The sequence below is a fragment of the Cornus florida genome, unplaced genomic scaffold (genome assembly GCF_030987335.1).
Source record: "Cornus florida cultivar Cherokee Brave unplaced genomic scaffold, ASM3098733v1 CherokeeBrave_3.0.0_Hap2_Chr01, whole genome shotgun sequence".
In the NCBI taxonomy this organism is placed as follows: domain Eukaryota; kingdom Viridiplantae; phylum Streptophyta; class Magnoliopsida; order Cornales; family Cornaceae; genus Cornus; species Cornus florida.
In genome coordinates this window covers 101,241,922-101,269,088 of record NW_026775571.1, presented here as the reverse complement: position 1 = coordinate 101,269,088, position 27,167 = coordinate 101,241,922, and the positions used below count along the sequence as shown (strand labels likewise).

Sequence of the window (27,167 nt, the reverse complement as noted above, 5' to 3'; positions counted from 1 at the left end):
CATAGCATCAGGTATCAATGGCTTCTCTTCAAACTTTCAAAGTAGTGAAAGCCATACCAAGTGAGTCTGTAAGTTATTTGTAATGAGAGAGAGAGAGAGAAAAAAAATAAAAATAAAAAAAATTCGTATTTGAAAGTTGACAGAGGCATTAACGGTTTTTGGTCTTGGAGCTATCGATCCCTTTTCCATTTATTTAGTATGGTTCGGTTTTGGTTAGATTCCTGTGCATTGAAAAAGCATCTTATTAAAATTTTCGATTTTATTACTTTAATTTGTAAAAATATAACAAGATTATATCGTAGTAGAGTTTGAATATTCAACCCTTTTTGAAGAGGTGAAAGATATAGCGCTAATTTTTACCGGTTTACTGTAAAGCTTATTGGCTTATGACCTGAACCCTAAGCCATTAGGACAAGGTTGGAGACTGGTGCTATAAAGGGCGGCTTTGATGAATTTTAGGAGGGAATACAAAGGGGAAGACAAGCTTCGGCACAACGGTAAAGTTGCTCAATTGTAATATTGAGATCACTGGACAGATTCTCCGAATGTATAGGTAAGGCTCCGAATGTATATGTAAGGCTGCATACGTGTAACCCTTGCTAGATACAGAGGGGCTTGAATTGGGTTCGGCCACGGTTTGATTTAAAGTTCTCAGAAATATCAAAACAGGATGCTCTACAGGGATTCATTTTCTGTAAAGCTGGTGAGAGATGAAAGCACATATGCCATTGCATTTCCAGAATGAAGAAAAGGTGGAGAGACAACAGCTCCATCTAAGAAACTGTTTGTATGTCAGTGTCTATAAATAACAGAAGATGATGCATTTAAAAGCAATCTAAGCAATTACGCAAAAGATTCAATATCATTTTGAATTTCAGAACAAAACAATCTTAAAGGCTAAAGAGGATGTGGTGCTCTTTTCCTACAGGGCAGTCTGCACAGAGCAAGTTGGTACAGTAGCATATTTTGTTCGCAAAATGTTAATACAAAGCCAATAGACCATTATAATAACCCTAAAAATCAAACTCTTATAAGAAATGTTAGCAGTAAAAACAAATTAGAATGACAGCCTGACAAATTAGAGAAACAAAGAAATCATATTTGTGCAAGCAATAAAATAGCTAACTTAACCGGAAAAATTGTGTTTTGTATTTACATTATATATCAAGACATTTTCTCCAAAATATACATAACCAGAAGTGGAAAACACAAAACAATAACATACAGAAAGCCCCAAATCAGTCTCTCCTTTTATTTTGTAATGCATGGCAAACCATATCTACTACTCCCACACCACTCAAAACAACCACATAACTAAAGAATATCTGTCATCACTTGTCTTCCAAATAAATGACTAAAAAGGGATTTCCCTTCAGATTCATATAATTTTGTTTGGTACTAAGGCATCACCTGTTCTTTTTTAGAGTTTGCTTCTTCAGCTTCATTGTTCCCTTCTTGTGGAGTTGATTTCTCAGCTGCTGCATACAACTTCTTTCGGGCCTTTGAAGTTCCCTTCCCGTTAGGCGAAATGGATTTAACTGAAACTGGTGCTTTGAATATAAGCTTACTCATGTTTTTACCAGCCTTGCTAGCCTGCCGACTAGGTGTTTTCTTTGGGCTTGACTGAAGAAGGGCTCGGCTTTCCCATGGCCGAGCAGCGATCCAGCGTTCCATCCAGCTCCAACCCCAATTATCTTTGCCAAGTTCATAAGAACTTGGCCCTAGGTTTGGATTAGAGTTCGCCCTCCACTGCAAAATATTAGGGTTTCCATAGTCATTTTCAATTTAAATAAGCAAGCAGAACTGATGACAATAAGCCTTTCTGCTACTAACAAACCTGATGAGAAAAAGCATACGCCATCGCTCGCTCCCTCTTAACTGCCGCTTCTTCTCTTTGATGAATCCTTCCAAGAATTTCTTCCATTGTTTCAGACCCATTGCACCACTCTACCTGTCAGGCATCCAATCTATTAGAGAGAGAGAGAGAGAGAGAGAGAGAGAGAGAGAGAAGGGGGGGCAGGCAGCATTTAAACAGGCCCATGCATCAAGTGGAGTAATCCAAAAACAAAGTAGAAGAATCAATAGCGCAAATGAATTTCTCAAGCATCAGGTGAATTAACATTTTTGGCTTCATGATCCATTTTTGGCTTTTAGGCTTATAGGTCCACAAACTTTCCCAGCTCCAACGAAGAACAAAATATATCCAACTCAGCAAATTTCAGAACTACAGCTAGACTCCAGAATCTTGAATTTGCTATGCTAAGAATGGCATGTATAGAAAGCATAATAAAACCATAAAAGGAAGTTCGTTGACAGTTTTGCAAATGCTATCAGGATAAAAACATTCATGAAAAAGAAATATAGGAATCAATCAAAAACAAGTACCTGTAACACTAACCACACTCACCCAAATAAAGATCATTCATCCTATAGAGAATTTGCAGTTAACTGGAGTATAGAAAATACAGAATCTATAGTTGAAAAATCCCATAACAAATACCACTGGGAGACAGAGGCATAAAAAGAGATTGTCAACCCAAAATTTGGAGATGCTATCTCCACCAACACATTAGAGAGCACTGGGGATAAAACCTCGCTGAGGAGTGAGGCAATGATTCAGAACCCCTAAGCTAGTCAAGGTCTAATAGATACTCTACAATGCCTACTATGATAGATACTAAAGCCAAAGCTGTCAAGTCATAAACTTCATGCACCATAAGATAAATGTCTCTTGAATTACTAAGAATATTTCTTCTTTTTTTGGGAAGGTAAATTACTAAGAATTTCCTGGGACCATTAGAACAAAGAATTTTAACAATAAATAAGGCTTTCATCTCAGGTGAAGAGTTCTTAATGTATTTCTCATGTGGCAACTGATTATCCATTTGACATTTTATCATCAAAACCTTACCTCAAAAGGTAATACTTCAGGCCCAGTATACCATTGCAGGTGGAGCATTTGGATGAGGAGAAATGGCATACATTTTCAGGCATATTAAATAATGATGCAGATCGAGTGTGGGAGACACTCCTTTATAAGCAATGATACCAAAAATAGACGTAGGACTCAGGTACTTCACAAATTCTTTTAGACGTCCAAGCAAGAATACAAACTTCCTTTTCTCCCTGCAATTCCCTTCATATCAACTTATCTTAAAGACCCTTCAGGAAAACAGTCAAAGAAACTGCTATGTGCATCAAAACTGAAAGTTCTTTCTTGGAATTATTTAGAAACTACTTTTGAATAAACATGACTCATATATTTATCATGAACCAGTAGACAACAAATTGAACAAAATTTCATTAAGCGTATAATGTCATATAAGAAACCAATAAAAGCAATAACAGATGAGGAAACAACCTTCAACTTCCAGGAAATGTGAACAGAATACTGCAATTGACATCATATGAGAGCATAGCCTGTCTTACCTCCAGGTCATGAAGCTTTGCCTCAAGCTTTAATTGATTCTCCAATTTCTTCTGCCTAATCCGGCCTTCTGTTACCATACAGAGTCGGCGAGCTCTAATCTGAGCTTGTATTCTGCTCCATGAATGGAGATAGCTCAATGTGGTTGAAGCTTGTTTTGTAGTAGAATACCGTTGGGTCAAGATTTGCAATCTTACCATCCCTTTCAAATGACGATGAGTTTTCCTTGCCTGCAATAAGAGAAAAAATAAATAAGTTTAGAAATTCACATATAAATTAGTAAGACATGAAACAAAAACAGTATGACACCACCAAGAAAATTGAATAGCACTAATTGGAGTAACTAAGCCTGTTCTAAATCAGTTCTTTATTGAACACAAGAAAATAGTATATAAGGTCATTCAAGACATCATTCAAACACCTGTAAATGCCTTACATTGCTCCTCTATGAGTGTGAAAGTATGCTATGTCTAACATAATCATCAAGGAAAATAGAGTGGCTGCCTGATTTTTATTCAGATTAGAAAATCCGCATTGCTTTAAGACTCTAAAATAGTTTATTTTTATTTCCCTACAAGTAGAAAGTAATTGATCAATTTCATCAATGTTCACAAAAATTTAAATCCCAAACATGGTTTACAAAGAACAGTTATTGCTCTTCCTTTCAGATCTCGAGGATATAATTGAATACGGCCTGCAATGAGGATACAATTCTTGTCAAGATTTTGCTGTTGCTAATCCTATGTACTTAATGTGCCCTGAACAAGGGAAAAAGGCATGTTTACATCCTAACCAGATTTCCACCTCCTCAAGCTCATAAGTGAGGTAATCATAACATGTGGCATCCTAGAATGATCCCCATTAGGAACCATAGCTTTTGCTATTTAATGCTTACTAAATGCATATAGACCCTAGGAATATAGACAATGACACTCTTTACTTATCCCAGTTACTTGATTAATGCTACAAAACTGCCGATCCATTTCATTACCCAGGACACCAATCTTCTTTTATATCACATTATCTAGATCTTGAAATCTCTCGAGTCTCCTTCCAAAATCAATAACTCTACCCTTGCAGTTCTAGCATTGCAACATGAACAATTATATCTTAGTATATTGGTGCAGAATGCTAATCGTATGGGATGTCGGCTCATCCTCCTCCTCTTTCCTCGAATTTTCATTTAATACTACTAGTCTACCACTGAAACCATTAGATGTGATATGAACTGTAGGTGCATGAAACTGCAACTCTGTCAACACACAGAGAGCTGAAAGCATTCTTGGGTAGTTTATCCAAGCTCCATCAACACAGAGAGCTGAAAGCATTCATGGGTAGTTTACCCAAGCTAGTCCACCAAAAAATTAAAGATTGTCAAACAATAATGCTATAAAGATCACTCATATTTCCTACTGTTAATTCACATATGGTTCAACCATAATATTTTCATGAATAGTCGTACCAATTTTTCATATAAAGTAGAAGTTTCTGATTACATGAATTATGTCTCAAGAATACAGTACATAAAAATTGTGCCTATATACGTTTGTTGCGTGCAGGCAAGTTTGAGAGTGTGTGGATAATTTTAGTGATCAGTAGATTCAATACCTATTTAGAAACTACCCACCCAAACTTATCCCGTCACAAGAATGCAATACCAAGTATACTTGTTGTGGTGAAGGCAAGTCTGAAAGTGTGTAGATAGTTTTAGTAAGCAGTACCTCCTCCCTAGAACCTGCTCCCCCCTCTCACCGCCCCCACCCCCAAACAACCCCCCCCCCCCCCCCCCCTCTTCTTCAACAAAAGAAATTTTTTTTTAAAAAAAAGAAAACGTCTCCAGAAATGTAAATCAAATTTAAAAGTCACATCATAACAGGTGTCTTTTCCTCTAAATCTCTGACCCCACCAATCTCTTGCAAATGCCATGTCAACATTTTACTATTGTCCTACAGCTGCTATAGCACATAATAGCGGGAAATACATACATGAAAAGTTGCATCATTATAAACAATTCGATCTTAATTAATAAATATAACAGTAGTTTGTAAGTTGTAATATGACATACCATATATGCTCGGAATGCAGTCTGAATCTGAGTCGCAGCTACGTCCTCAACTGGCATACTAAGAACTCTAGGATTTCCATTAGAAGCACCATCATTGGCAAAATTAGTAAGGACTGTAGGATTTCCAGTAGAAGCACCATTGGCAAAATTGGTAGACTCTTCCTCAGAGAGGTTTTTCCATTTGATACCATTTGACTTTGCAGATGCTGAAGTTCCCTGTCTTGTAGTGAAGACAGAGATTAGGAAAAGAATTCATGCACTAAACTGAGATGCAAAAAAATTTGAATTATCATATAACTTTTTTTTTTGATAAGTAAATTTTATTGAAAAAACCGCTCAAAAGGGGAGCGAAACCCAAGGACAAAACAAGGCCAAAAACACCTCAAGCCTTCAAAGAGGCCAAGAAAACAACCAACTCCTCAACAGATCTAAAATCTCTCCCTGAAAATTATGAGGGTTAAGTGTCTTGTTTTCATGAAGTCTTGGATTCAATTAGCACAGAAGTCCACATTTAAACAACTATATATTCTATAAGCTTTATGTGTTAAAGAGGGCACAACTTATTTTCACACTCCTCACATGTGGCCTTTCATGAATCAATCATCTGCATGAACAAATGGTATACAAACAGGAAGTTGATGAGATTTTAACAACAGTTACTTTCTTTTCCCAAAGATTTCTCTTAGGGCCACCAAAGGGCTGGATCAGGATCTGTCATTGACCCAAAGTCTACCTGATTAGGGTCCGATTATCATACCAGTTAAGGTATGTCAGTTTGAATCCAAATCCGGTTTGGTAAAATGCACTCTAGTTGGATCAAACTCAAATATATGTAAATCTGATCCAATCAAGATCTGGGTCCAACTAAATTTAACAATACATATTATGAGGATGATTTAATAGTTTCTTAACATATTATTTAATCTAACAAAAGTTGATATGTAAAACATTATTCATTTCAAACTCAAATGACAAATCAAATCCGAAATTTTAGATATATTCTTTTTTAAAGTCAAAATCAGTTTGTATTATGCATGATCAGTCAGATTTGGATTCTAACTCGACTCTTGGTGTGAATAGTCAAATTTTAATTTGTATCTTGCTATATCTGCACTGAATCCAACCTCTTGACAGCCCTACTATACTGTCCCAATGATACATGTAATCACGCTCTTCACTAGTAAGCCAGTTTTTGGATGTTAATCATAATTCTCACCATGAAAAACTTCTTTAAGACTCCTAAATAAAGTGTACTTTCTACTACTCACACAATAAAGTTTTTATGGTTCAGTAACGATTGCTCATTCATTTTTGTTTTCCCAATTCAATGCTAACTTTTAATTCTACTGATCTTATACAAATATCCTTCATAAAAGATGATAATTTCTCATTTAACTACTTCATAGTTCATACCAGAGCCTTTATGGTAAAAATAAGAATATAAAAAATGTGTCATGATATGCCAAACCAAGCTATGGAATAAAGATATAAGAACCAAAAACGGCAAAAAAGAATATTAACATTGTGTATGTCTATGCATGTGAGTGTACAAGGGAAAAGAAGAACACCGTAATGAAATGAGAACTCAAAAGCAAAAAATAAGTGAAAATTGACGGTTTTATCATCTTTATTGAAATGAAATATTTAATTAATTTTAAGATCGTGACAATAACAATAAGCTTATAGAATAAAAAGGAAATTTGGGAAATAAAACCACAGAAAAGAGCCAGTAAGAAGAAAAGGGGGAAAAACAAGGGAAGGAATGCACATGTACAATAGAGCAATCAAACACATAGGGCTTAAGTACTTGCTATTTAGCCATCCACAATAAGTACCATGGCTTGGTTTAAAATAAATTATGTGTTCACCGGGTCACATACCTTTAATAGCCTTGATCTGCCAACCTTCACTTTCTTTAAGCTAATTACATTCTTAAACCAATCTCCAGAGCCCATTCTTGATGTTAAGTGTCTGTTTTTAACTTAAAATAATCCTGCAAGAATTTTGTGTAGTAGATATGATCAGCATCAGCAATATGCAGTTGTTATCGAGGCTGACATTCAATCATGCTCCCTCCAGTTTTCAAACTTGAACCACACAACATTTGAAGCGGAGGCTAACAACAAAAACGTATAATCCACTAGAATGTGATTTCCAATCAAACAACTAGAATGATAAGTTTCACAATTCAATGATCAAGAAGGCAATATGACCATTTACCACAAAATGTATCACAACTGACAAACATAATTAAATATATGTGTGTATATAAATATGTGTGTGTATGCAAAGAAAGAGAGAGCACTATTCTCTTCAAACTAGGTCCCTGTTGAGAAGTTCTGTTTTTGTGACCCTTTCAGTTTCTCTTCCCTTCTTAACATTTTATTACAAGTAGTCAAATCTTTTTCTTCTTCTTTTTTATAAAAAAAATAATAAAATACAGTAAATGAATCATTAAAATTAAATTTATGAAAAACTCATTAATTTCCCGCAACATGTTTGCTTTTGAGAATTCTGCTCTGAACAACAGGGACCACAGAAGTGGCTGTTCCACTTGTAATTGGGATTTGATTGACATGAATTCTTACTAATTAGTTAGGCAATGGTAGAGATCAATAGCTTCACTTAGAAGCAGACCTAAGAGTGGTAGTTCATGTACATTACAGTAAGTTGCTTATCAAAATACTATATACAAGACAAAAAGGTGACGTTGAGAATCACAAAACAGATTGGTAATAAAAATCATAAATTTCAGCAACACTTTGGGTTAGTTAGTGGCCATTCCTTGGGGCAATGGTAAAATCTCAAGCAACCAAGTGCAAGGATGCAAGTTCAAATAAATTTCATGTACTCAATAAAAACAGTGAGCTTCAGTTTGCACCCAGATTACTGAAACTGGGACACTCTCATTATGCTCAAGTACTCGACTGTCATCCTTTAAAAACCACTCGTTGTGCCGGATCAAAAATTGCTCACACTCCAGAATTAAAATTTTAACTTTCAACTAGTTGAGACAAATTGATGATTTTACAAAATAAAATTCAAATTTTGAAAAGAATAAAATGGTGAATCCCACACTTAATCCAAAATAACTATTCCACATCCAGAGTAAGATAGCAACAATTAACAATATAAAGAATGCATTTGGATATCCCTGATATCTAAATCAGGAAATAGTCCTTCTACATATCTTGTGAGCACAAAAATAGATATTGTAACATCGAAACAAATAAATGGGTTGACTTGAAATTTGAATGCAATGAAAAAACCAATACTGCTATGTGAAATATAACGTCCTTGTTCAATTCCAGAGACATTTGTGTGTGATGACACAATTACAAGGTTTTTCAGTTTCTAACAAAACAGATCAAATCGATATACCAGAAGAAAATCAATGCAGTACTTGTTCTGTCATCAGATTATAAAATATAAAATTGCTGAACTTTAAACCAACCAACATGTTGCAGTCACATCTAATCATCACATGAACACACAAAGAAAATGAGGAACAAAAATTACCCAAACAGTCCATTCCCCAAAAGAATCAAGAAGTGAAGAAATCTATTTGGATGTAGCATTAACTACAAAAACAATTTCCAACCATTAGAAATGTAGAAGTAAAAATAAATTATACAGAACCCACCATATTAACACCACAAATATCACAGGAGAGAACACAATCTCAAACTAAATCAGTCTAAAATCAATGAGATTTGCTACAAAATCAACACCCAGGTCCCTCTCCTCCTCCTCAAACAAGCATTGAAGTGAAGAAATCAATTTGGATACAGCATTAACCAAAAAAAACAATTTCCAACCATTAGACAAGTACAAGTAAAGATAAATTCAACTAAATTATACAGTACCCACCATATTAAACACCACAAATATCACTGGAGAAAACACAATCTCAAATCAAACCAGTCTAAAATCAATGAGATGTGCTAAAAACCAACACCCAGGTCCATTTCTACCCTCAATCAACCAATGAGTAACCCAGAGAAGTCATGAGACATAAAAAATTGAAATAAGCAAAACACAAATCAAAGAAAACAAGCATTGGATCAGAATAATGTACCAAAGAGAAGAACCAGCAAATGGGTATTGTAAAGAACCTCTTCTGGAAAATGGGTATTTCCAAAATTTGAAGAAGAAAGTAGTGGTGGTGTACATGTAGCAGGAGTGAAAGAGAAGAAATACTTCAAGAAGGTAAGAGAGAGAGAGAATAAAAAGGTAGGTGTGAATATTTGCCATGGCCCCATCACCAGCCTCTTTACTCAAAACTCAAAAGTAGATAAACAAATTGTTTCATAAAAAAATATTTTTTCTGTGTCTTTTGTCCCCCTCTCTCCTCAATCAATGGGCTGAACCGACGCTCCAACTCATACTAAGCATTGTAGATTATTGAACAAATAAGGCGTATAGCGACAGGAGAACCATCTATGACAATGTTTGATTGTGATGGCCTCCGTCTTCTGTATTGAAAAATTATTATATTCTATACATTAATATATGTATAGATTAAGTTAGAATGATGATACTGATTGCTTTAATAATGTTGCTGATAGGAATAAAAGAAAAAATCATTGGGTTTGTTGGGTTTTGCTTTGGGATTAGAACTAAATCTGTTATTAATTAGTCAAAAATAGATATGGTCCCGGCGGGGCTCGAACCCGCGACCTTCGGCTCATAAGACCAACGCTCTAACCAACTGAGCTACGGGACCTGGACGCCCTTTGCTTTCCGTACATTTTTAACTGAATGGAAGCTTTCTTTTATTCTTTTCTCTTCCCTTCTGTAGTATCAGGGCTTGGTAAAGAATTTCTTTTTAATTTTTTTAAAATCTTATTCTAAGTTCCTAAATCAGCAAAAAAAGTTGTTTACAGAATAAGCCTTTTTAATATTGTTTACCATATTAGCCAAAAATTTCGTTGAATTTTGAAAAAAGAAAAAAGAAAAAATGTAAATTATGAAAAATCCTAGAAGATATTTGAATTTTTTTTAAAAACATTTGTTTTGTTTTGTTTTTTCTTTTTCTTTTCTTTTTTTTTAAAAAAAAAAAATCTGTACAACAGGAGTTTTTTTTTTATAAAAAAAATGGTTTCAATCGCATTTATGAAAGATACAAGATTTCCGAGCACATAGATGTCATTGACTACTTTTTATTTGTAAATACAAAAATTAAATTTTGGGTTAAAACAAAATAAAAATCTCACTGTAGTATATTTCTTTGTCGTGTAACTAATTGACTTCACTTGCAACTGAATTCTCATCTTACATTACCAATTTTCTCACATCAACACCTTAATTCTGTGCACTTCCCTCCAAACAAGACCAAATATTTAGTTCAGTTTAAAAAAACCATTTTTTTTTTTTTTTTTGGAAACTGAAAAGTATTTTCTAAGTATTTTTCAAAAAAATTCTACTACTCAAAATATGTCTTTTTTAACTCAGTTTATAGAAAACTATTAAAGAAATAAATTTCAACAAATTAAAAGAAAAATGCCCATTGTTTTTCGGAATTAATGAATAAACGAACATATTATCAACAATTATAATGATGACCAGCTGTAAGATTGTGAAATAACATTTGAATTATTTTGGCCAGAAATGATTTACTATAGTTTCAAACCTTTTTAGTTTTGTACTTTCATTCTTTTTCATGCATTTTACTGTAATGCAGCAGTATGCTTTTTTTACTTTCAGAAGAAAAAGTTGGAATTTATGTAACTTTACAGAAACCCTTTTATGAAAAATAATAATAAAAAATGAAAAATGTTATATGCATGATATCAATCATTTGATCAAACCATGCATGGAAAATGCAAATCCTAGAATAGATGGCCCCAACTCCAAATTCTAAAGATGTGTAATCAACTTGTATCTTTTCTATCTTTTAAATTGAAAAGTTGGAGATTCAAGTCCACAAAGGCACAGTGAGTGTAAATTTTTTTTTTTTTTTTTTTTCAAATTTTCTTTTTTTAAAAAAAATCTGAAGACAAGAAGTGATGGGTTTTCAGTTTTCACAATGAATGAGTACCCTATACAAGAAGCGATGAGATTTTTTACTGACATCATGTCTGAGACTAAAATTGCAAGAACACCATGTTCAGAAAGATAGAATCATATCCAAAAACCCTTTTTTTTTTTTTTTTTTTTTTCGTCCGGTAAATTATCCAAAACCCAATTTCAGAGTAAGCAATCTTAGTGAAAAATAATAATAAAAAATACTAAATTGTCTATTGTGTATAGTTTGATAAATGGCAGTTTCATCACAAAACTATGCTTGGTCTGTAAAAGTGATCCAGAAGATAATATGGTGAGATGATTAATGAAGCTTCAAGCATGTGATTTAATCTCATTTATTGAATTTAATAAATTCCTTTGGAATTACATGTATTGCCACATCTTATTGTAGTAGTATGAGAATTGCAAGTCTAAGACCATCCAAGCACAGTGACAAGAACATATAGCAGCAGTAGAGAAATGGGGTAAAGAAGATATGCCACAAAACTTGTCCAGAGTGGAAATTTGGTGCAGAAACTAGCAAAGACACCCATCAGTGTGCAGATTACTAGAACTACCAGAACTTCAGCCGAGACGTCCCACGACAGATCGCGAATATAAACAAGTGCTAAAAACATGGCTAACCCCATCATGTTGTTCATGAACACCCCTCCATAAATCTGGGGAAAAAAAAAAGAAAAAAAAATTGAAGTGTCAAAAGGCTAATCTCTGTTCATATAAATAGATATTAAACATACCGCCAAAATAAGTGACATTGATGAGGAAAAAAAAAAAAAAAAAAGAATAAAAATCATTAATAGATTAATTGAAATTGTTCTTATTGTACTTCTTGTGTACAATTCAGACTCAATATTAGTAGCTAATTTTCAGCTTTGTTACTGCCTTATCCTGTGAATCATGTTAAAGGGGAAACCGAACATCCTATGAAATGGACTATCTTTGTTTCCTTGTGTCTTGCATTGCATTTGAAATGCATTTGTTGTCGCGAATGGAGTCATTGCAGCAATCACAAAATTAAAAAGACTAGTAATCTTAACAACTTCAATGAACAATGTACTATCTTAAAAGGCCATATAGGTACTAAATAAAAATAAAAGAGAGAAACAAACCTCAGACAATGTTAAGGAAATTGCTTTTTGTGTCTTCTGTCTGGCAGATTTAATTGTTCCCATTGCCATTCTATAGTTCATAGCCAAGGGTATCACAACATAGGAGACATAAAATGAAGAGATATTTGCAGAAGTAGAAAAATCTGATACGGTTTCTATGAGGGGTTGTGCAAGGAGGAGTAGTATAGCAGTTCCGAAAAGCAATTGGAATGCAGCCTGAAAATAAGTCCACCAAGAAATGCTAGCACTCGGAGTAGTGTCCTCCTTCTGAGCCACCAACCCCTGCCCTTCTTCCCCAGTATTCTGCATAGACTTAAAGAAGTTATGAAGTTAATTGTGCTATGTAATGACATTGATTTTCTAATGAGTTAATCAACTTACCTTACTAGTTTTACTAGGAAGTTTAAAATGGTTATGGTTTTCAGTGTCAAGAGATTGCTTGGCATCAGATATGTATTTTGAAATTCCTTTCACAAACTCTGCCTCTTCAATACGAGCATCGCCAGAGGAATCAAATGCTTCCATGACCTTTTCGAGAGTGTTGTCCGTATTCAATCCAACCTTATTTTGTAACTGTATTCCTAAGATTAGCACTCTCAGTTCTGCTGTTGATATGTATGCATTATTATTCTTGTCGATTTCATGAAATATCCTGTAATTATATGAAGAAAAGGTGCAAGTTATTAGAGTTGACTAGTACCAAATCTGATTTGGCAGAGGCATGGATAATCGAAACAGAAAACAAAGAAAATTAAGTTCATTTCATCACTGAATCATTGCTATAAATTGTAAGACACCATAGTAATGCTTTTCGGAAAAAAAGAGAGTACGAAATGTGAAAATAAAAGTAAGAAAACCAACTCTTTTATAAGTGCTACATTAGGATTGCCATGACTAGAGAGGAGTTTTAGTAACTTGTCCTTCACATATTTGCGCATCAAATACTCAAATTTCCTGTTCTGAATCCATGGCTGGAATACCTGCACAAATATTTTAGATATGAAAGGGTCAGTCACATGGATTCTTTTTTCATTTTTTATTTATTTAAATAATGTTTGGAAACATTTCTGAGTCAATGTTGATTTAATAGAAAAAAATAGACAAATGATTGCAAGGGTAATGTATATACTCCAAGAACCATTTGTATTAGTCATGTATACCATGCTTGCTTTTTTCTACCTAATAAGCATCTATATACAACATTAATGTTCCTATATTCCTCGAGGCATCAATTTTTCAGCTTGAAAAAAAAAAAAAACACACACACACACACACGCAGTGACACACCATGAATGCATCTCATTCAGGAGACCTGCACATTTGTGCTCCTGTATATCAAATTACCTGGTAGAAGCAGTAAACAAATAGGAAAGCAAGCGTAACAATAAGCGTAACAAGTACTGTGACTCGTGTCCCGGAAGATGAATTCAGGATTTTTGGTAGTTGGAGAATGAGAAACGGAACCATGGATATCATCATGACTTTAGCTGTTTTGCTAGTATCAGCATCAGTCTTAACACCCAAACCTGCAAATAGAGAAGACCAAACTATCAATATATAATTGTATGAGTGATGTGATCCTATAGCAGTCAAGAAGATGAGGGAAACAGAAGGAAAAAAAAAAACCCGTTAGACTAAATGGTTTCTTTTGTTCTGTATTTGATGAAGTTGAAGTCTTCGAGATATCGAAGCTGCCAAAAGCAACGCAAGAGCCCCAGACTAGTGTCAATTGCATGACTGCTGCTCCTGCAAGCATGCTCATTCCCATAGCAGCCTGTTCTGCAACACTTTCATAGCTTGCAGAAAGTCCAGACACTGAAAAGGAATAAAGCCTATATCAGATATATATGTCATGAACAACATCCATAATCAAACTTTTTTAACATGTATCTGAATGCAATTAAGATCAATAATCTGAATCAATGATGATTTAAGATTTTTCTATCCAGATTCAACTTGAAATTTGAAAAATGTTGTATAGAACAAAAAAATTGAGTTCAATATGGAGAGTTACACCTCTACTGGCACAAGGGTCGTCTTCTGTTGTTCCACGCCGGATTGGGTCGAGGACAGTGAGCTTATAAGGGCAGAGAGGTAGCACCACCTAGAAGCTTAAGCTTTTAAATTAAATGTTAAGAATTCAATCCGTTACAAATGATATCAAAACAGGCCTAGTTTACGAATGGTGTCGGGTTGATACCGAGTCTCTCCATTAAGGATGGACAAGTAGACAGGGTACCCAACCATGACACTTTCATTGCAAGTAAAGGAGAATGTCACAAAAGTCTCATCTCATGTTGGACCGAGTTAAGGAGAGCCTTGTGCTTTAAGTAGACAACACAACCTAATAAAGTAAATTTTTGGGCATCAACTATATTACAAATTCCCAAACTTTTAGAAGTTGGGCTTCATTTAACTTGGGCTAATGGGCTGAGACGGCTTTAGCCGTCTCTTGGGGACCACAGCTTTTGGACCCTTACTCGGGTCTTGTACATTTTACACTAGTCTATTGGCTCTAAATGATTGCTAAAGGCTCTGTTTGATTCTTGGAAATAATGAGGAAACAAAGTGGAAAGGCTCTTATTGATTCTGGCCCAACAATTTACTTGTTAAACTTTGGAACGAGTTCAAAGTTTGAGATTCGAATCTCGCTGAGTGTTCTTTGTAACTGACCTCTGCTGTTAGTGACTTACCCAACTCGGGTGAGGAGAAACCCTTCTTGATTCTCAGAGATTAATCGAATTGTTGAGGGGTCCAAAGATTCGTGTTTTTCCGAACATGTCGGATTAACTAAATAAATAAATATAAAAGTGGAAAGGCAAATAAAAACAATAAATAAATAAAGAATTGGGATTCTTTAGTATTAAAAAATCTGCCACTTTATTCCATATAATTTCTTCTTTCCTACGTTTCTTTTTTCTCCCGCTATCTTTATGAGGCAGACTTTGAGCATTTCAAAGCCTTGACCAAAAATAAAAAAAAACTTAACATAGCATGAAAAATAGAAAACAAAAATGCTAGCTAGAATCACGGATATAGCTACCAGTCTTGTTAAGCACTTCATTCCTAAGCAAAACAACTATAGGTATGAAGAAAAAAAATGTGGTCTACATCATTCAGATATATATCAAATTGCTAAGTGATTTGTCATTTGTCAATGGCAATATTAGCCAATACTATTGAAAGAAGATAGATAATACCGAAGTAACCAATAGGAATACTATATTTTTATCACACTCTTTTCCTTGAAAAACCAAAAGGGTTAAAATAAAAATTAAAAATTAAATCATAAAACTTTATACTTTTAAAACTTTGCATAAAACCTCCCATAGAATTAAAAAACTTTATGAACTAAAAAGAAGTTATGAAGTTGTTCTGATATCCATGAACAATCCTTCGCTAACTTGGTTGTGAAATAACAAAATTCACCGTTTATGTAATGTTAAATTAAAATGCTGAAAATAATTATTTCAACATTACAAAAATAATAAGGACCATTAAATAGTGTTAAATTACAAAATTATTATTTAATGTTAAATTACAAAGTTAACTTTTTATAGTTCAGGGGTTTTTTAATTAATTCTACTGGGGGTTTATGCATAATTTTGAAATTACACGGAAGTTTTGTGATTTTAACCTCAAATATATATATATATATATATATATATATATATATAAAATAAATAAAAAGTAAGACCAAAGTTTGAAGTTCATCTTTTCTCATATGGGGTAATAAGCATACAAGTCCTTTCTGAGTGAGATATGAACACAGTAGTACATAACTATCATATATATGATTCAGAAATCACAAGTCAAATGCACGTGTTCTATGTATGTTATACAAGGTCTGTTATACATCCACATTCAGTTGTACATACTGTTTATATGTGGAAATTAATTGTTGAAGAAAGACGGCGGCCGGGCAAATACACCAGAGATGAAGGTAATTACGAGAAGTTCTGTTTTTTATTCTAACTTTACAGAATTAAGCTTAGCGTAATTGTATAACCTCTCTTTTCTAAAAAGCAATATGAATGCTTACCGGACTAAAAAAAATTACTTGGTGCAAAATTTCGAAGTACAAAAAACTCAACAAAATGATTAGAGAGCCAAAAATAATAATAATAAAAAATAAAAAAGAAAAGCATACCTAGCATTAATACCACAACTGGGATTGTGCCGAGTACTTGGAATAAACTAGCACCAAAAATACCAGGTCCTATGATCTTGAAGAAGAGCTCTGATCCAGCTGCAACATATTGATCACCAAGGGACAACAAATACTCATACACCACAATCAGAAACAGCTGTCCCCATATCTCTGTTGTGCATGGCAAGAATCCGTAAGTCGGCTCACAAGTCACTGTTGATTTCAACTCAACAATGGGAGTTGATTGCCTTGCATGGCCGCCTATACAATCAGATACCAAACTCATTTTCTCGGTTACCAAACGGCGGCTATAACCCAAATGAGTACTCATCACGAGGAGGAGAAAAAAGACAACTAATGTGGCTCTTATCATCTTCACAGAATCCCTTCTTGGTGCAGAAATGGCCGGTGAGGATATATATGAGAAGATGAAGATGAAGATGAAGAAATGGCGCGTGCTGTCAATTTAAACAAAGTTATATGGATTAAGAGGCAGCAACTTGTAAGTGGAGGACTTGTGATTTTCTTCATTGTTATTTGATGACTTGGTGCACACTATTGAGAATTTGAACATTCGTTCTTAATTAATATATAGGATACTATATATTCAACATTGTTGTTAGATAAAAGGAAGTTGATTACACGCCTTCGTAAGTTTAGTTTCTAAGAAAATGACCTCTCAAAAGTTTCAATTGCGAATTATTTTGGCTATCCTTATAAAAGTCAAATGATGTATTCAATTAGTTGGGGTCAAGTCAAAATTAAGACTGTTAGATAGGATTCGATGAGAGGATCTGGATCATCATAATGATAATAATCAATGGGATGTTATAGAAGGAATTATGCACTTGGCAATTTCGACACTTTCGAGTTTAAGAGCTGTCAGAGAGCACTAAAAGTTGCATATAGTGGCTACAAATGATATTGGATTCAATAAGTGATATCAGGTGTATATGAGTGACATAATTATGGACTAATTTATTTTAAATGAGAATGAGCAATGGAGCTAGTTGCTCAAAATCTATAGCAGCCTGAATTGGGCAACAAAAGGTCATTCATGAGCGGGTTGGTGGTACTAGCAAGTAACAATGTGGAGTAGTCTCTAAACAGTGATACCCACCGTCTACTAAGTCAAGTTATTTGAATTTATCCAAAAAATAAAATAATAAAAATAAAAATAAAATAAAATAAATTATTCAAGAAATTGTAACTTAACTAATTATATTCTCAAACACGTGTGTGTGACTAAATTTCAGCGCAACAAGTTTATCGATTATGATTATCTGAGTAACAGTGGTCTTGGATACAAACTAGGACAACATACAAGTGTACAGCAAGGCCCAATTTAAGGAAGGGCCAAGCCAGGCCTATGCCCATGCGAATGGCCCAAGCCCATATCTTAAAGCGACCGTTAGTGAAAAAGGGAAATATAAAACAGCAATTTAACCTATGCCCTATATATATTGTACTCAAGAATTGCAATATTAATATCAAAATTACAGTATACAATTGCAAACATTCCCAATTTGCTAAAATATGTTGATAAATACACGTGTTTCAAAAGAACAATTAACTTGATCAAATCATAATCCAACTTATACTAACGGCAACAATTTTGAAGTCGGAAAGGCGCACAACTACAATTTCTAAGATCCAGTGGAGAGAGAACTCCTTAGAGATATGGAACATGCTAGAAATGTCTCGAAAGCTTCCTTCGTAACTACGAGCTTGAGAAATGGCAGTTTCATTACAAAACAATGCTTGATCTGTCAAAATGATGCAGAAGATATGGTGGAATGAAGCCCGCCACAAGTTTGTGAATATAAGCTCATTTATTGAATTTATTTTCTTTGGAGTTACATTTATTGCCCCATCTTATTGTAGTAGTATGAGCATTGGAAGTCTAAGACCATCCAAGCACAGTGACAAGAACATATAGCAGCAGTAGAGAAATGGGGTAAAGAAGAAATGCCACAAAACTTGTCCAGAGTGGAAATTTGGTGCAGAAACTAACAAAGACACCCATCAGTGTGCAGATTACTAGAATTACCAGAACTTCAGCTGAGACGTCCCATGACAGATCCCGAATATAAACAAGTAATAAAAACATGGCTAATCCCATCATGTTGTTCATGAACACCCCTCCATAAATCTGGAAAAAGAAAAGTACATATTGAAGTGTCAAAAAGCAATAAATCTGTCATCTTATAAATAGCATTTGGAATGCATTTGTTGTCGCGAATGGAGTCATTGCACGAAATGATTTAACAAATCACTGGTAATCTTAACAACTTCAATGAAAACTCATCTAAATTTTCTGAAACGAAACAATGTACTTTCTTAAAAGGCCATATAGGTACTAATTTATATGAATATTCAATTTCAAAGATGTCATGCAAGCACAGACAAGTATTTCATATTGTTGACACCATGTATGCAAGTTTCATCCGAAGACTTGAATAAAAATAAAAAGGGAGAAACACACCTTAGACAATGTTAAGGAAATTGCATTTTGAGTCTTCTGTCTGGCAGATTTAATTGTTCCCATTGCCATTCTATAGTTCATAGCCAAGGGTATCACAACATAGGAGACATAAAATGAAGAGATATTTGCAGAAGTAGCAAAATCTGCTACGGTTTCAATGAGGGGTTGTGCAAGGAGGAGTAGTATAGCAGTTCCGAAAAGCAACTGGAATGCAGCCTCAAAATGAGTCCACCAAGAAACGCTAGCACTCGGAGTAGTGTCCTCCTTCTGAGCCACCAACCCCTGCCCTTCTTCCCCAGTATTCTGCATATGGACTTAAAGAAGTTATGAAGCTAATTGTGCTATGCAATGACATTGATTATCTAATGAGTTAATCAACTTACCTTGCTAGTTTTACGATTATGGTTTTTAGTGTCAAGAGACTGCTTGGCATCAGATATGTATTTTGAAATTCCTCTCACAAACTCTGCCTCTTCAATACGAGCATCGCCAGAGGAATCAAATTCTTCCATGACCTTTTCGAGAGTGTTGTCTGTATTCAATCCAACTTGATTTTGTAACTGTATTCCTAAGATTAGCCCTCTCAGTTCTGCTCTTGATATGTATGCATTATTATCCTTGTCGATTTCATGAAATATCCTGTAAATTATATAAAGAAAAGGTGCAAGTTATTATAGTTGACTAGTACCAAATCTGATTTGGCAGAGGCATGGATAACCAAAACAGAAAATTAAGTTCATTTCATCACTGAATCATTGCTAGAAATTGTAGGATACCCTAGTAATGCTTTTCGGAAGAAGAAAAAAAAAAACGAAATGTGAAAATGGAAGTTAAAAAACTTACTCTTTTATAAGTGCTACATTGGGTTTGCCACGACTAGAGAGGATTTTTAGCAACTTGTTCTTCACATATTTGAGCATCAAATACTCAAATTGCCTGTTCTGAATCCATGGCTGAAATACCTGCACAAAAATTTTAGACATGAAAGGGTCAGTCACATGGATTCATTTTTCAGATTTTTTTTTTTCTCTCCCTTTATAGTTTTTGGAAACATTTCTGAGTCAATTATGATTTAATATACAAAATTAGATAAATGATTGCAAGGGTGTTATTCTCCAAGAACCATTAATTTGTACTGTATTAATGATCATGATTCATGCATTTATAATAGATTTATACCATGCTTGCTTTTTTCCATGCATGCAATCACTATGTAGCCTAATAAATATCTTTATACAACATTGATGTGATGTCTGTATATTCTTCCAGCTTTTCTTCAGAGTATGAACTTTTTAGGTACCAAATAGATTTTCTAATTAAACTTGCTTATTCAATTTCCTCGAGGCATCAATTTATCAGCTTGAAAACACACACACACACACACACAAAATGTAGGCATCTCATTCAAGAGACAAATTTGTGCTCCTGGATTTCGAATTACCTGATAGAAGCAGTAAACAAATAGGAGAGCAAGCGTAACAATAAGCGTAACAAGTACTGTGATTCGTGTCCCGGAAGATGAATTCAGAATTTTTGATAGTTGGAGAATGAGAAATGGAACCATGGTTATAATTATGAGTTTTGCTGTTTTGCTAGTATCAGCATCAGTTTTAACACCCAAACCTGCAAATAGAGAACATCAAACTATCACAATATATATATAATTGTATCAGTAATGTGATCCTTTAACAGTCAAGAAGATGAGGGAAACAGAAAAAAAAACCAGTTAGACTAAATGGTTTCTTTTGTTCTGTATTTGATGAAGTTGAGGTCTCCGAAATATCGAAGCTGCCAAAAGCAACACAAGAGCCCCATACTAGTGTCAATTGCATGACTGCTGCTCCTGCAAGTAAGCTCATTCTCATAGCAGCCTGTTCTTGAACACTTTCATAGCTTGCTGAAACTCCAGATACTGAAAAGGAACAAAGTTTGAATGAGATATTTAATGACCCACATCCATAATCAAAGTTGTTAATATGTATCTGAATGCGATTAAGATCAATAATCTGACTCGATGATTTAAGATTTTTCAATCCGGATTCAACTTGAAATTTGAAAAATGTTGTAATCGAGTCCCTCGGTTAAGGTGGACAAGTAAGCGGGTGCCCCAACCACGACACTTTTGTCGCAAGCTCTGAAAAAAGGAGAAAGGTCACAAGAGTCTTATCCCACGTTTGAGCTAGGAAGTCTCATAACTCCAGGCTTAAAAGGGTAGGTAAGACTTAAGAGTAGTGTAGTGATAGTTACACTTGCAATGAGTGGCTTGACGGAAGATTTGCAGTGAATAGTTTAATTGAATTATTTTTTATTAGTTATTTATACTAAATACAAGTAAATGAAGGATCCCTCCCTTATTTGTTATATAAATTATTAATTAAAATAATAAATCTAACATTTTAATACAATTATTCGGTATAAGAATTATTTTTTAAGTTGGTAAACATCACCACCTAATATGGTAAACTTTTGCGTTTGAATGGCACACGTCCAAACATGCTATATCAACCACAGTATTAACAAATTCCCAAGCTTTTGAAGTAAATGGGCTGAGCCTACCTTAGCTTTCTCTTGAAACCCTAATGGGCCACACCTTATGGACCCTTAATCGGGTCTTGTACATTTACACTAATAAGTAATAATCTATAAATTCAATTTACCTTTGGAAAATGAAAAAGGGAAGAGAAAAAATTAAAAATTAAAAGAAAGAAAGAAAGAATTGGGATTCCTTACTATTATAAAATATGCCATTTTATTCCATATGATATATTTTTTCATGCTTCTTTTTTCGAGAAATATTTTAATGTTTCGGTATTACTAATTAATTAAATAATCACACGTGATGATATGATTCACCCTTCGTCACCATTGTCTGCGACCTGTTATTCTTCTCTGCCGGTTGTCTGTTGAAGCCTTGCTCACCAGTAGGTCCAGTCTATGCTCACCGCCGGACGGCAGGCGAAAAAAAAAAAAAAAATTGCTCTGCATCAGCAACAGTATCTTCGTCAACATGTTTTAAACTTTTGAACGAACCCATATGCCAACAACACCGCCTCTTGTTCATCTCCGGCTTGAACTTCACCGGTCCGCAAAACAAACCGCTGTCGTCTAACTCGCGCCTCTCGAGCCCACACTCCTGCGAGTAGATCTAACTCTCGTAGAACGCGCCCACGCGTTCCTTCTTTAGCAACGTATTTCCGGTGCTGTTAATCTGAAGAAGCCAACACACTGCAACTCCACCGACCTCTTCGTTGATTACCTCTGATCAGTCCTTGGTTGCACCTACAGTACGCCGATGAAGCTGGAGAGAGAGAGAGAGAGAGAGGAGGGGGGAAGAAAACCCAAAAGATGGAGGGGAGAGGTCAGAGAGAGAGGAGAGACGGGAAGATGATTGAATGGATTGCGACGCTAACTAAGATTCTGCCTAACAAATTGACCAAATCCATGGACGTAAAATCCCTTTTTCTATTTTCCCGTGTTTCTCGTGTATACTTTGAGCATTTCAAAGTCTCGACCTAAAATTTAAAATACTTAACGTAGCATGAAAATAAGAAACAAAAATTCAAGCTACAATCACATCACCTGATATAGTTACGGATGGCTACGGATTTGAAATGAAGTTGACTAAATTCTATTTTGCCCCGTTGAGAAATCATTCATATATATCGACGGGTTTTTAATTCATATATCATTTTTGCCAGGACAAGACGGAGAATCAACTCCGCCCGGCTTCCTCCTTTTAGTTTAATACAATAAAAGTTTAGTTTAATATAATAAATTAAATTATAGAAAATAAATGGAGGTGAGTAACTTATTAATAAAATCAGAAGTGAAATTTATAGCACAAAATAAAAATCAATACCTAACTAAGAGATGCAAAAATATAAAACAATGAACAAATAAACACTTTTAACATAAATAAATAAAAAAATACATATATATATATATATATATATATATATATATATATATATATATATAACCGAGTTCAGTGGCAAGGCGGGTTAAACAAACACTAAATCTGCACCCACCCAAACCCAAAATGAATTTTAATTTTTATTACCATAGTCGCCCATACTCTATTTAAGATCCTACCAAATTCGTCTTAGTAGGGACATGCAATGTGTGACGAAAACCTCCTGAAGTGGAGGAAATTGCCACCCCTAGATATAGCTATTATTCTTGTTGCACAACTTCACTCCCAGGGCAAAGCAAAGCAACCACGTTTGAAAAAACATGTAGGTAACCCAATAATACGGATACGATTTAAAATTTTAATACTCCCTTCACTCCATATTAATTGTCTAGAATAATGAATGACCCAACGGATAAACCGAAGAGAAACCGAAACCACATGCAAGAATCCAATGCAAGCCACTAATTACATGTGGTTCCTTGGGATCTTAATTCTGAACTTTTGTCATCTCACTATATATCTTGAACCTAGTCAATTTGTCATTTGTGAATGGGCAATATTAGCCAATAGATTTCGAAGAAGATAGAGAATACCTAATCTTCACTACTTGTGGATGTCATCAATAGGAATGCTATATTTTTATCATACTCTTCGCTTTGAAAAATAAAAAATAAAAAATTATTTAAAAAATAAAAATAAAAAGTAAGACCAGAGTTTGAAGTTCATCTTTTCTCATATGGTAATAAGCATACAAGTCCTTTCTGAATGAACATGAACACAGTACTATACATAACTATCATATTATTAACAAATCACAAGTCAAATGCATGTGTTCTATTGATGTTGTACAATGTCTATTATACATGCACATTCAGTTTTACATAATGTTTATATGTGGATATTAATTGTTGAAGTGTATATTAATTATTGTTGAATATATATATATATTAATTATTGTTGAAAAAAGAAGGCCCGCCAACACAACACACCCGAGATGAAGGTTAAGCTTAATGTAATAGTATAATCTCTCTTCCCCAAAGGGCATTGAACATGTATGTGAATACTTACCAAACTAATAAAAATTACTTGGTGCAAAATTTCGAAGTATAAAAAATTCAACAAAATGATGAGAGAGCCAAAAAATAATAATAATAATAAAAAAAAAAAAAAAAAAAGAAAAGAAAAGCATACCTAGCATTAGTACAACAACTGGGATTGTGCCGAGGACTTGGAATAAACTAGCACCAAAGATACCAGGTCCTATGATCTTGAAGAATAGCTCTGATCCAGCTGCAACATATTGATCTCCCAGGAACAACAAATACTCATACACCACAATCAGAAACAGCTGTCCCCATATCTCTGTTGTGCATGGCAAGAATCCGTAAGTCGGCTCGCAAGTCACTGTTGATTTCAACTCAACAATGGGAGTTGATTGCCTTGCGTGGCCGCCTATACCATCAGATACCAAACTCGTTTTCTCGCTTACCAAACGGCTATAACCCAAATGAGTACTCGTAATTACCAGGAGGAGAAAAAAGACAACTAATGTGGCTCTTATCATCTTCACAGAATCCCTTCTTGTTGCAAAAATGGCCGGTGAGTCAATTTAAACAAAGTTGGATGGATTAAGAGGCAGCAACTTGCAAGTGGAGGACTTGTGATTTGAAGACTAGGTATTACTTTGTCCATGTTATGATTTTTCTCCATCTCTAAAAGCACAAATAACACGTAATATGTATGTATAATATTGAGAACTGAACATTCTTCTTAATAGGATACTATTCAACGTTGTTGTAAGCTAAAGGAAGTTGATTACAGGCCTTCATAAGTTTAATTTCTAAGAAAATGACCTGTCAGAAATTTCAATTGCGAAATATTATGTTTGTCCATATATAATAATAGTCAAATGATTGCCCGCACGGCTACATACTCTACTGGTTCACCAGCTGAACAAAGGATCTAAGACTAAGAGGTTTTGTGTTCGACTTTCTGTGAGGCAGCGAATTCAGACTTACCCTATTAGATGTGACTTGCCTTGTATTTATCTACTTCATCAAAAAAAAAAAAAAAAAAAAAAAAGAAAAAAAAGAAAGAAAAGAGTAATGATAAAGTGCACAAAACCTTTTTGAACCAGTGTCCTTTTACAAATAACTTTTTCGAATTAAAAATTATCTCTAAACTGTTGATTCGTTGTAGTTAAGACAAACCATTTTATCTTTTCTCATTAAATTTGTCATTTCTTATTAAATTATTTTTATTATCTTTTTTCTTATCTAAATATTAATTATACAATTTATCTTAATTTTATTATTAATATCAATTTATTATAAAAATTAAAAAAAAAAATTGTAAATACTATATTCTAAAATGATTAACTTATTATTAAAATTTTATTATTTATAATAAAACTTATATTATACACAGTTTAAACTTTTTTATCATAGAAAAATGCCTTCTTTTTCATATAATATATGGATGAAAAATCAATAAACTACTTAAATAAAAAAAATACTTTCTTTTTCAATAATCTACAATAGGCCAAGTTCTTTGAAAAAAATAGGCATTAAAGCCATCTGGCCCAAGAGCGACCTTTCCTTTTATTGAGAGATAAGACGCATCTTTCAATCTCGGAGTTGTGAGAAATTGAGCAAGTAGCTCCAAATCTTTAGCAGCCTCAATTGGCCGACAAAAAGGTCATTCATGCGAGATGGGGTTGTTGGTTCCGTGCTGGTAACAATGTGAAGAAGTAGTCTCTATCGGTTTTTCACTATCTATTAAGCTAAACTATTCGAGTGTAACTTAACTAATTACGTTCTCAAACACACACTATTTTACATGTGATTAAATTTCAACGCTACAAGTTTTATCAATTATGATAATATAAGTCAATCAAAATCTTTTTATCCTCTAACAAACAACTAAGACTATCAATTTTCATCATGAGGACACAATTCTAGTCATACTTGCAATATCGTCAAGATTTTTCTTTTATTTTAAAGTTTTAATTAGTTGTTAAAGAAATTTACATATCGGATTCAAAAGTTATGAAATTGGTTTATACTAATGTGAGAGAGTCTGTTTGGGGTTGGTGTTGGAATAGAAAAAAAAGCTTTTATTAATAGAGCTGTCGATACAAAACATGTGAGGTGTTTGTTGATATATTATAATAAGTATTTTTCACTATTAAATTATTTTTTTATTTATTTGGTAACAATTTTTTTTTACAATGATATTCTTTAATATGATGTTACCATATTTGATAATATCAACTTTATTAAGGAATGGGTGTAATTGTCAGTATAAAAAATAAAATGAATAAAATTGTCTAATGAAAAATAATTACCAAAAATATTTAACCTCTATTTAGAACGCAATTTTATAAGCCCCAAATTCTAACTTCATTCAAACGTTCTAAACTAAATTTGGTAACCATTTAAAGCACTTAAAACGGTTATCAAACACATCTAAACACAATTTTTCAAAATAAAAGTACTCTTAAACGGTATAGAAGCAATCCCAAACGAGCCAAATTTTGAGCTGAACTTTTTTCAATCCTAAATGTAAGAACATCTCCAATGCTAAAAGTTATTTTCAGCTGCCAAATCTATATTTTGACAAGTGTTATACTGTCAAAATGCTACATTTTAACAATTCTGCTCCAATGTAAAGAATCAAGAGAAAAAGAAAGAATCGAAATTAATTAATATATTTCTCGAAACAAACGAAAAGGAAACCAAAAGGTGAAACGATCAACTAAGCATTTTATGCAAAATACTATTTTTTTGACACAACCACCATCCTTTTTCAACTACCATTCCCACCATTCATATTTGCATTAGTAATATTAATATTAGGCACATTCCAAGTCAAGTTGGAGATATTAGAAGGAAACTAAAATTAAACTTAATTAAAAAGAAACAAAAATCTAAAATATCTGGTCAAAAAAGGAACAATATATATATATATATATATATATATATATATATGT

General features: G+C 33.8%; 3 protein-coding genes and 1 non-coding gene across 6 annotated transcripts; all 4 read right to left on the bottom strand.

Moving 5' to 3' along the window:
• Positions 1 to 1,118: 1,118 nt before the first annotated feature.
• On the bottom strand, positions 1,119 to 9,903 carry LOC132309617 (protein IQ-DOMAIN 9). Of its 2 annotated transcripts, XM_059807917.1 has the most exons (7): positions 9,571 to 9,903; positions 9,012 to 9,073; positions 7,373 to 7,485; positions 5,493 to 5,708; positions 3,430 to 3,657; positions 1,838 to 1,951; positions 1,119 to 1,749 (listed from the first exon to the last, which is right to left on the bottom strand). In XM_059807917.1, exons 3-7 carry the CDS (start codon positions 7,445 to 7,447, stop codon positions 1,399 to 1,401), a joined length of 984 nt encoding a protein of 327 aa, XP_059663900.1. In that variant the 5' UTR covers positions 7,448 to 7,485; positions 9,012 to 9,073; positions 9,571 to 9,903; the 3' UTR covers positions 1,119 to 1,398. The 2 variants fall into 2 exon arrangements, with proteins under 2 accessions (XP_059663900.1, XP_059663895.1); XM_059807912.1 differs by lacking the exon at positions 9,012 to 9,073 and having other exon boundaries at positions 9,571 to 9,899.
• Positions 9,904 to 10,144: 241 nt separating this feature from the next.
• On the bottom strand, positions 10,145 to 10,218 carry TRNAI-UAU (transfer RNA isoleucine (anticodon UAU)). Its single transcript has one exon. It is a non-coding gene; the product is annotated as a tRNA-Ile (tRNA).
• A 1,622-nt stretch (positions 10,219 to 11,840) lies between these two features.
• LOC132309608 (sodium/calcium exchanger NCL2-like) lies at positions 11,841 to 17,073 on the bottom strand. Its single transcript, XM_059807902.1, has 7 exons — positions 16,779 to 17,073; positions 14,255 to 14,443; positions 13,973 to 14,154; positions 13,490 to 13,608; positions 13,010 to 13,280; positions 12,629 to 12,931; positions 11,841 to 12,178 (listed from the first exon to the last, which is right to left on the bottom strand). The coding sequence occupies exons 1-7, from the start codon at positions 17,062 to 17,064 to the stop codon at positions 11,930 to 11,932; spliced, it is 1,599 nt and encodes a 532-aa protein (XP_059663885.1). The 5' UTR covers positions 17,065 to 17,073; the 3' UTR covers positions 11,841 to 11,929.
• LOC132309593 (sodium/calcium exchanger NCL2-like) lies at positions 17,073 to 25,143 on the bottom strand. Of its 2 annotated transcripts, none has more exons than XM_059807895.1 (7): positions 24,368 to 25,143; positions 20,987 to 21,175; positions 20,705 to 20,886; positions 20,107 to 20,225; positions 19,647 to 19,902; positions 19,264 to 19,566; positions 17,073 to 17,236 (listed from the first exon to the last, which is right to left on the bottom strand). In XM_059807895.1, the coding sequence occupies exons 1-7, from the start codon at positions 24,738 to 24,740 to the stop codon at positions 17,087 to 17,089; spliced, it is 1,572 nt and encodes a 523-aa protein (XP_059663878.1). In that variant the 5' UTR covers positions 24,741 to 25,143; the 3' UTR covers positions 17,073 to 17,086. The 2 variants fall into 2 exon arrangements, with proteins under 2 accessions (XP_059663878.1, XP_059663871.1); XM_059807888.1 differs by lacking the exon at positions 17,073 to 17,236 and adding an exon at positions 18,211 to 18,930 and having other exon boundaries at positions 24,368 to 25,131.
• Between the last annotated feature and the right edge of the window lie 2,024 nt (positions 25,144 to 27,167).

Excerpts from the sequence above, each read along its gene's own strand:
- LOC132309617 (XM_059807917.1), bottom strand. The coding sequence starts at position 7,447 with ATGGGCTCTGGAGATTGGTTTAAGAATGTAATTAGCTTAAAGAAAGTG. Across the intron at positions 3,658-5,492 it reads CTGCATTCCGAGCATATATG|GCAAGGAAAACTCATCGTCA; the intron begins GTATGTCATATT and ends CTCTTATTGCAG. Across the intron at positions 1,952-3,429 it reads CAAAGCTTCATGACCTGGAG|GTAGAGTGGTGCAATGGGTC; the intron begins GTAAGACAGGCT and ends GATGCCTGACAG.
- LOC132309608 (XM_059807902.1), bottom strand. The coding sequence starts at position 17,064 with ATGAGTTTGGTATCTGATTGTATAGGCGGCCATGCAAGGCAATCAACT. Across the intron at positions 14,444-16,778 it reads AGTTGTGGTATTAATGCTAG|TGTCTGGACTTTCTGCAAGC; the intron begins GTATGCTTTTCT and ends ATTCCTTTTCAG. Across the intron at positions 13,281-13,489 it reads AATGTAGCACTTATAAAAGA|GATATTTCATGAAATCGACA; the intron begins GTTGGTTTTCTT and ends ATATAATTACAG.
- LOC132309593 (XM_059807888.1), bottom strand. The coding sequence starts at position 24,740 with ATGATAAGAGCCACATTAGTTGTCTTTTTTCTCCTCCTGGTAATTACG. Across the intron at positions 20,226-20,704 it reads TTGTTTACTGCTTCTATCAG|GTATTTCAGCCATGGATTCA; the intron begins GTAATTCGAAAT and ends ATTTTTGTGCAG. Across the intron at positions 19,567-19,646 it reads ATAATCGTAAAACTAGCAAG|AATACTGGGGAAGAAGGGCA; the intron begins GTAAGTTGATTA and ends GTCCATATGCAG.